At 43.5% G+C, this 10,000-nt stretch overlaps 1 protein-coding gene across 2 annotated transcripts in view; it reads left to right on the plus strand.

Annotated features, from left to right (window-relative positions):
• Positions 1–3,632: 3,632 nt before the first annotated feature.
• The window catches only part of LOC143274822 (dynein light chain Tctex-type 5-B-like), a 15,853-nt gene continuing 9,485 nt past the window's right edge, over positions 3,633–10,000 (plus strand). For both annotated transcript variants that reach the window (XM_076578754.1, XM_076578755.1), the window contains exons 1-2: positions 3,633–4,149; positions 8,568–8,715. In XM_076578754.1, the coding sequence (XP_076434869.1) occupies positions 8,572–8,715 (144 nt within the window). In that variant the 5' untranslated portion in view covers positions 3,633–4,149; positions 8,568–8,571. The remainder of the gene's footprint in view (positions 4,150–8,567; positions 8,716–10,000) is intronic.

Here is a 10,000-nt window from a genome sequence, read left to right on the forward strand (position 1 = left end):
AACCGAGCGCAATATTTAAAAGAATCCCTTCCATTACGTCGCCAGAATCACGTAACAGTTGTGACTGACCTGGTTTGGGGCTGGTTTTGTGTGTGTGTGTGTGTGTGTGTGTGTGTGTGTGTGTGTGTGTGTGTGTTCGTTCTTTAGTTTAGCGTCTTTTCACTCTCAGTGATATTAGACGATTAGAAAAAAAAGGAGGTGGGGGGAAGAGGAAAATATAAAAGGTAAAATACTACCAAGAAATACATAATTAACATGCAATTAGATTTAACAGTAACAATTCAACAATGATGATAATAATCAAAAACCATTTACACAATTCTGAAGTACATTAAAGGAATGTAGAAATAGCGCTATGAACTAATGCCTGTGAAAGTTCGACCATAAGAACCTCATCAGAAATAACTTTCCAAAAATCATCTGCAGAATAGTTATTCTCTTTTAAATACTTGGGCAAGAAGGTACGTAACTGCTGACAGTGAAACAAACAATGATGCAAGCTGAACTGCTCACCACAGATGCATGTAACATTTTTACTATACTTTGTCTTCAGCGCATCAAGTTTTATACGGAAGAAAGTTATTAATCTTGAAAAGCAAGCTGACGGATTCGGTATCTTTTCTTTGTTAATAATATTCTCGGGGAACAATGTCAATTTGTGTGTGTGTGTGTGTGTGTGTGTGTGTGTGTGTGTGTGCGTGCGTGTGTGTGTGTGTGTGTAGTCAATGACCTTAGAATGCTCAACGAGGTTACATACGCCTTTTAGGCAAGGCAAGGAGTTTATTTCGTGTGTCCCCTAGGGGTATTGAAACATTACATACGTTCATCATTTACACATTTCCAATGAATACAAAAAGAGTGATGTCAAAAACAAGAAGTAGGCTCATTCGTTCAATCACTTAATAAACACATTGACAAGTACTATTTCACTCATAATACAAACAAACATACAAAAAAACATCATAAAATCAATTAGAAAAACGAAAAAAAATATAAAAATCGTATCAATAGAAAAAACATTTATTAGGAGAGCTGCGAATAGCAGAAACCAAGGATTTAAGTTTTAACAGTATTTTTGACTCACTTGTGTAAACAAAGTGAGTGTATGTTTTTACCCGGTGTTCGGTTGTCTGTGTGTGTGTGTGTCTGTGTGTGTGTGTCTGTGTGTCTGTGTGTCCGTGGTAAACTTTAACATTGACATTTTCTCTGCAAATACTTTGTCAGTTGACACCAAATTAGGCATAAGCACATTTTTTTTTTTAAATGAAGCCTAATTATATGCAAACTGCATTTACTGTTATATTTATATTTTTTGTATTCTCTAAACTTGGCACTTTGATCTGATATTCTGGCCCAACACAGAGCAGTTATTATTATCTTCTTTTTTTTTTTTTTTTGGTTTAAACAGGAACTTCTTTTGTTAAGCATGGAAGTTTTATTTATTTGCAAACGTTTTTGGTGCAGATAGTAAAAAAGGGAAATTACTCTGTAATTAATGCTAGGGGACTTCATTTGCTTTAAACTAATCTTTCTCATCTTAAACATTACATTTTGAAATTATACTCAATACATAAAAAGCTTGGGTTTTTTTTTTTAAGTGTATCACAAGTGAGTCTTGAAAGCTTTGCCTCTCTTGTTTTGTTTTTGTTTTTGTTTTGTTTTGTTTTTCAGAAAATAATAGGTGGGATGTAATGGTGCTTGGGCGGATTCTATAATACCTACATAAACATTTTTGTCTGATGCTTTCAAAAAATGAGCACACAAACAAATAGTGACACTCATCAGCAATGTCGTTTGTGGAACATTTATCACAAATTCTTTCATTTCTGGGTAAATTGTCAGATTTAGAGTATGTACTTTTTTTTCTTTTCTTTTTTTTAAGATTAAAAAAAAACTGTATTACTCCAGGATAAAGATTTTAGGCATTGCGTAGTCTTCCAATCTGTCCTTGTGACAACAAAAACAGTAACGATAAGACACAACAATAATAGTAATGGTAAATACTACTACTACCACTACTACTACTACTACTACTACTACTACTTTGGTGAGGCACTGTGTCAGCAGAAATGGTCAGGCATTGAACGCCTGATAATCATTCCTTTGACATAACTTCACAACTGATCAGGGCTCGAGGTCCTGTTTCGGCGTGATAAACCTCGGTTTATCGTCTCGTCCAGAGTGACAAGACGCTCAGTTTAATTTCCCCAGTCAAACGTGGGAAAACAAGAGGGCTAGAACGGGAATCGAACCCAGACCCTGAGGGAATCTCTGTTTTGGCAGCTGAGCGTCTTAACCATTCTGCCACCTTCCTCCTCGGAATGCCTCGGTGTTACCTCACTTATATAAGCAATAGGTGGATGTGGGTGTGGGTGTGGGTGGGCCACTCTTTTCTTTTGGCATTGCTCCTGCGTCGTCAGCAGCTGTGAAGGGGTTAAAACAGCAGGAAGGAAAGGACTGGGCCCCCCGCCTTCCTATGCCGAGCTCTGGAGGACACAGTGGGTACGAGTTCACTGTCCAGGGGTCCTTAAAAGGCTATTTGACCTTTGACATTAACTTTTAACATAACTTGAGTTTCCCTGCACAATATTTCAATGTAAGTATAACTTATCTTTCATTATTTTATTATCATTATTATCGTTTATGTATTCTTTTTTTTTTTCTCAACGCCTAACTGTGTTAACTTATCTTTCATTATTTTATGATCATGATTATCGTTTATTTATTCTTTTTTTTTTTTTAAACGATTAGTGTGCTGTGTTACGCTGCTGAACAGGCATCTCCGTAGTACATGTGGTGTAGCGTATGTGGACTAGTCCGAACGCAGTGAAGCCTTCTAAAGAAGCCGAACTGTGGGGGGGAAGCAGTGTTGTTATCATCCCACTCACAAACAATTCCGTTTTTTTCTTGGATTTTTTCTGTGTACTTATAATGTACTAAGTGCAACCTGACTGTCAGCGATAATCAGTAAATAAATCAGTGGAGTGATGGCCTAGAGGTAACGCGTCCGCCTAGGAAGCGAGAGAATCCCAGCACTCTCAGCCGCCGATGTTTTCTCCCCCTCCACTAGACTTTGAGTGGTGGTCTGCACGCTAGACATTCGGATGAGACGATAAACCGAGGTCCCGTGTGCAACAAAAGGGTTGTTCCTGGAGAAATTCTGTAGAAAAATCCACTTCGATAGGAAAACGAATAAAACTGCACGCAGGAAAAATAAAGGGGGGGGGGGGGGGGGTGGCGCTGTAGAGTAGCGACGCGCTCTCCCTGGGGAGAGCAGCCCGAATTTCACATAGAGAAATCTGTTGTGATAAAAAGAAATACAAATTAAAATAACGATTTTGAAATGTTACTCCTTTATATTACATTCTTGTTCTTCTTCTACTTCTTCTACTCCCGTCTGTACACGAGTCTGCGGGCTGTATATATATATATATATATATATATATATATATATATATATATATATATATATATATAGTATGTTCCCATGAACTTCTTTCTCGTGTTCGCGGGCCACGCCCCTTAAGGCGCAGCGAGCGATATTGAGAAAGGTGGTAAACGTGAATCGCGAGCAGTTCTGCACACACTGAGATCTTGTCACTCAGTGAACGCTCTGCAGTTGGTTAGTTGTACACACCTCACAAGCCCATGTGTTTCGCTGTCTGTTAACTCTCTCCATACGAACGGCGAAAGAGACGACGTTAACAGCGTTTCACCCCAATTACAACCATCAAAATATTACAAGCGGAAGGCTCTTACACTGAAGAGGTGAATGTTGACAAAGAATACCACAATTCTGACGACGGAAGCTAAAGGTTGGGTCATAGAGACACCCACTGGACATCCGAGGGGTCTGTGTAGAGGAGAAGAGAGGACTGGCCGTACTGAGTGAGTTAATCAACTTTCAGCCTAAAAAAAACGTGATTGGAACCGTTGTTCGTTGTTGCCGTTGTTTGTTGGAACTGTTCGTTGCAGTTTAGTTTCATTGTTGCTCCCCGCTGTGTTCAGACAACACAATTATTATATTTATTATTACTGTTGTTGTTGTTGTTGTCACTGCGCTCCACAAAGTGATCGGTGTGGGACCCCGTGAGAGAAATCTATCCATCCATTTGAAGCTGTTAGCTTTCGTCTCGTTGACTCACCCAAGTAAGTGTAATGTATTTAATTGTTTGTCTGTTTTTCTTTCTGCCCCCCCCCCCCCTCCCCCGTCTCTCCCTGTCTGTGTATCTCTCTCTCTGTCTCTCTGTCATAGACTGTAGGTGGCAACATTGGGAGGAGCATGTACATTCGAGAGTGATAGATTTGATTTGTACAGATCGTATACTTCTGCTTGTGAAGAACTATCTTATATCTAACATAGACCGTCTATTTACGATTTATTTTGACTAGATTTAGATTTGGTATTTCTGAAATTAATACACATCAGTATCGTTATTTTTTTTTAAAATGTATGCAATTCAGTAACGCTGTGTCCTTTGTGCAGGGAAACAACTGAAGACGAAGTTCATTTTGTGTTGAAGTGTCCTGCCCTGAATGATCTCCGTTCGAAACATATTCCAAAGAAGTATTATGAATATCCATGTTTGTTAAGATTATGTTTATTGACGGCATCTACTGGTGATAGTACTACCTGGCATGGTATCTATATAGAGCTCTTAAGCTCAGAGAGACAGTATTGTCTTAGTTTATTTCTTTATTAAGCTGCGAAATCAGTTGTATAAACACTGACAGTTGTGATAACATTTACAAATTTTGTTATTGCCCCTTGTTCATATGGGGCTGTGACCTCAGTTGAATAAACTATCGCAGTCTCTCTGTCTCTGTCTCTGTCTCTCTCTGTCTCTCTCTCTGTCTCTCTCTGTCTCTCTCTCTCGCTCTCTCTCTCTCGCTCTCTCTCTCTCTTTCCCTCTCTCTCTCTTTCCTTCCCTCTCTCTTTTCCTCCCTCTCTCTTTCCCTCTCTCTCTCTTTCCTTCCCTCTCTCTTTGCCTCCCTCTCTCTTTTTCCTCCCTCACTCTTTGCCTATCTCTCTCTTTCTTTCTCTCATCTTCTCTGTGTCTGTCTGTCTGTCTCTTTCTGTGTGTGTGTGTGTGTGTCTCTCTCTCTCTCTCCATTTCCCGGTCTCTCTCTCTTTCTTGTTTGAGCCTGTCGTATGTCTGTCTGTTTATAATGTCAGACTGATTTCGATGCGCTTTGCTTTTCGACAGACGGACACAACACTCAGAACTCTCTTGATCACGACCAGCCACCTTCAGTTTGCAAACCAGAGAACTAATAAACTGCTTCACAGAGGTACACGAAACTGCGAAGCCACGTTGTGGGTATAGCCGTGACTTACAAATGGACGACCACTGTGGGTATAGCCGTGACTTACAAATGGACGACCACTGTGGGTATAGCCGTGACTTACAAATGGACGACCACTGTGGGTATAGCCGTGACTTACAAATGGACGACCACTATGGGTATAGCCGTGACTTACAAATGGACGACCACTGTGGGTATAGCCGTGACTTACAAATGGACGACCACTGTGGGTATAGCCGTGACTTACAAATGGACGACCACTATGGGTATAGCCGTGACTTACAAATGGACGACCACTATGGGTATAGCCGTGACTTACAAATGGACGACCACTGTGGGTATAGCCGTGACTTACAAATGGACGACCACTGTGGGTATAGCCGTGACTTACAAATGGACGACCACTATGGGTATAGCCGTGACTTACAAATGGACGACCACTGTGGGTATAGCCGTGACTTACAAATGGACGACCACTATGGGTATAGCCGTGACTTACAAATGGACGACCACTGTGGGTATAGCCGTGACTTACAAATGGACGACCACTGTGGGTATAGCCGTGACTTACAAATGGACGACCACTTTGTTGAAGTGCCGTGCCATCCAAGGCAATGGCTTAGTTTCGGTCGGTCGATGTGTGGAGTATTCAGCCAGTATTCAAGTTTTGATTATCCTTTCACTCCAACTGCAGTATGGGGGACTGCTACAAAATGATGACTTCATGCCCAGAAAAAAATAAAATCCAAGTACACTTCAATGTCGCATAAAAGTTCAGAAAACACAAATGTCTTTTAAACCCAAGAAAAAAAAAGGATTTGCAAATTGAATAAGTTCAATATGACAAAAATTAAAAACCGAATTCGGAGACAAATATATTTGGCACATATCGTTTTCGCTATAGGTCCTACTTGTTGGGTCATTCCATCATAAGTGGAATGATGGCCTAGAGGTAACGCGTCCGCGTAGGAAGCGAGAGAATCTGACGGCCGGATACGAGAAACAATATGGCGTCCAGTTGGCTTGAGCTGTCCGTGTTGTTGTTTTTAGACCAGTGGGGAAAGATAGAGAGAAATTGGTCGCCAGGTCATCAGTGGTGCCCCAGTGGAAAGAGACAACGGGATGGAAGAAAGGGACGAAGAGTAATTAACTGAGGTGTGCAGCGAACACCGCGCGTGCCTACAGACTGAGGGACTAATTACTGGGGCGGCGTGGGCTTGATAGGAGACTTCGTTGACCGTGGTCAGATCACATTGCAGACCGAGATAAAAGTGTCCGAAGTGGACAAGCAAACGACGGGCGCAATAGTCGAGTGGCTAAAGCGTTGGACTTTCAATCTGAGGGTCCCGGGTTCGAATCACGGTGACGGCGCCTGGTGGGTAAAGGGTGGAGATTTTTACGATCTCCCAGGTCAACATATGTGCAGACCTGCTAGTGCCTGAACCCCCTTCGTGTGTATATGCAAGCAGAAGATCAAATACGCACGTTAAAGATCCTGTAATCCATGTCAGCGTTCGGTGGGTTATGGAAACAAGAACATACCCAGCATGCACACCCCCGAAAACGGAGTATGGCTGCCTACATGGCGGGGTAAAAACGGTCATACACGTAAGAGCCCACTCGTGTGCATACGAGTGAACGCAGAAGAAGAAGAAGAAAGAAGGACAAGCAAACCACAGGTTTCAACAACAACGAGGCTGTGTGTTGGAGGAGAATAGCTGTTATCAGTATCTCCTTCACTGTAAGTGGTCAGTCGAGGAAAAAGAGGGTGGTTCCGAAACGATCTATGTATTGTTTGCATCGTTACCTGTTTAATCACTGTAGTTTGCATCTATACACCTGTTGTGTTCATATCAGTGTAATTTGCATCCACACACCTGTCTGAATCACTATAGTCTGCATATACACACCTGTCTGTTCATATCAGTGTAGTTTGCATCCACACACCTGTCTGAATCACTATAGTTTGCATTCACACACCTGTCTGTTCATATCAGTGTAGTTTGCATCCACACGCATGTGTGTTCAGTTCAAACCATTGTATTCGCATCAACACCTGTGTGTTCATATCAGTGTAGTTTGCATCCACACACACTTGTCTGTCCAAATGATTGCAATTTGCATCCACACACCTGTCTGTTCCAATCATTGCAGTGTGCATCCACACACACCTGTTTGTTCAAATCATCGCAGTTTGCATCCACACAGATGTGTGTTCAAATTTGTGTAGTTTGCAGAAAGGGAAGGAATGATATCTCTAAGTGGTGTTACAAGTCAACAGGGTATCATCACGTACCAAGATGTTTGCACAAAGCCAGGAAACTCAAGTGGCAGGACAGTGCAATATACTGTGGTTAACCGCACATATCGGTTCATGATCCGGACAGACGGTTCATTCCGGAACAATCACACCCTTGTAGTTGGTATGTGTGGAAACTTTGGTAACGTTTACCACACACACACACACACACACACACACACACACCGACCACCACCACCACCACCAAGGAACCATTTATACCTCTCTCTCTCTCTCTCTCACACACACACACACACACACACACACACACACACACACACCTTCACACACACACACACACCTTCACTCTCACTCACTCTCTCTCTCTCTCTCTCTCTCTCTCTCTCTCTCTCTCTCTGCAGATTCCCTTAATCTCACAGTAAATCTGGAAAAATCGAATATTGTTATTTTTAGGAAGGGTGGGTACATTGCTAGTCGAGAAAGATGGTTTTACAAAGGTACGGAGATAAAAATTGTTAATGCTTACAATTACCTAGGAATTTTGCTCAGCACTCGGCTTTCATTCTCTTTCTCTCTTAACAAACATATAACTAAAGCAAAAGCTGGAATTCTTGATATATTTAGAACCATGTGGAGTATTGGTGATGTAACTCCATCGCTTGTCTTCAAATTATTTGATACACAAATTAAACCCATGCTTTTATACGGGTCAGAGGTTTGGGGCTTGCTAAACGACTCACGCATTGAAAAGGCACATTTATTTGCTTTAAAAAAACTTCTTAATGTATCTCCAAAAACGCCAAACGACACACACACACACACACCACAACCACAGAACCACCTATACCTTTTGTTATCCGTCTCTCACGCCCACCCCACTACCCCCATCCTCCAATCCACTCCCACTCCCCCCCCCCCCCCCCCCACTCCCCCACCTCTCCCCCAACCCCCCCCCCCCCCCCCCCCCCCCCCCCCCACCCCTCCTTGCCCCCCAACCCAGAGAGATGAGCCTGCAGGCAGACAGACTGACCCTGCAAGCTCTCAGGCGGCACGACAAGATCCACCCGAGACTGCAGGCCTCACCTGCCCCAGCACCCCGCTGTACCCAGCCATCCGTCTTCGCTTCCACCCCGGAACCGTTCTCACAGGTATGTGGTGTGGGTGTGGTGTGGTGTGGTGGGTTGGTGTGGAGTGTGGTGGGTTGTGGTGTGGTGTGGTGTGGTGTGGTGTGGTGTGGTTGTGGTGTGGAGCGTGGTGGGTTGTGGTATGGTGTGGGTGTGGTGTGGTGTGGTGGGTTGTGGTGTGGAGTGTGGTGGGTTGTGGTATGGTGTGGTATGGTGTGTTGTGTGGTGGGGTGTGGTTATGGTGTGGTGTGTTGCGGTGTGGTGTGGTGTGGTGTGGGTGTGGTGGGTTGTGGTGTGGTGTGGTGTGGGTGTGGTGTGGTGTGGGTTGTTGGGTTGGGTTGTGTCGTTGGTTGTGTTGTGTCGTGGTGGGTAGGGTTGGGTTGTGTTGTGTTGTTTTGTGTTTGGTTGGCTTGGGTTGGGTTGTGTTGGGTTAGGTTGGAGTTTGCTGTGCTGTGCTGTGCTGCGCTGTGCTCTGCTGAGTTGTGCTGTGTTGTGTTTGTGTTTGTGTTTTGTTGTGTTGTATTGTTTTGCATTGTGATGTGATGTGCTGTGCTGTGCTGTGCTGTGCTGTGCTCTGCTGAGCTGTGCTGTGTTGTGTTTGTGTTTTGTTGTGTTGTGCTGTGTTGTATTGTTTTGTATTGTGTTGTGCTGTGGTGTTTTATATTGTATTATGATACTATTTTGTCACAACCTATTTCTCTGTGTGATATTCGGGCTGCTTTCCCCAGGGAGAGCGCGTCGCCAAGTGGTCCTTAACTTTCTGACAACTCTGTATATTGCCAGGTGGTCCTTAACTTTCTGTGAACAGTGTATATTGCCAGGTGGTCCTAAACTTTCTGTGAACAGCGTATATTGCCAAGTGGTCCTTAACTCTTTGTGAACAGTGTATATTGCCAGGTGGTCCTTAACTTCCTGTGAACACTGTATAAAAGGTGACAAGAGTAGAGGCTGGAGAGACAAGCGGACATGTTCGTGGCGTACGTCGTTCAACTGGAAGCGGTGAGGGTTGTCCCCCTACACCCCCCCCCCCCACCCCCAACCCCACCCCTGCCCAACCCTTACCCCCACCCCTACTCATGGAGATAACCCCCTCTTCAGAAGTGCTCAACTTTGTCAATGGCCCGTAAATATGGAACGTGCAAACTACTTTTCTCTGTCTCTGTCTCTCTGTCTCTGTCTCTCTCTCTGTCTCTCTGTCCTCTGTCCTCTGTCTGTCTCTCTGTCTCTGTCTCTGTCTCTGTCTCTCTCTCTCTCTCTCTCTCTCTCTCTCTGTCTCTCTGTGTCCTCTGTCCTCTTGCATGTCTATCCG

This window comes from Babylonia areolata, chromosome 29 (genome assembly GCF_041734735.1).
Source record: "Babylonia areolata isolate BAREFJ2019XMU chromosome 29, ASM4173473v1, whole genome shotgun sequence".
Lineage (NCBI taxonomy): Eukaryota > Metazoa > Mollusca > Gastropoda > Neogastropoda > Buccinidae > Babylonia > Babylonia areolata.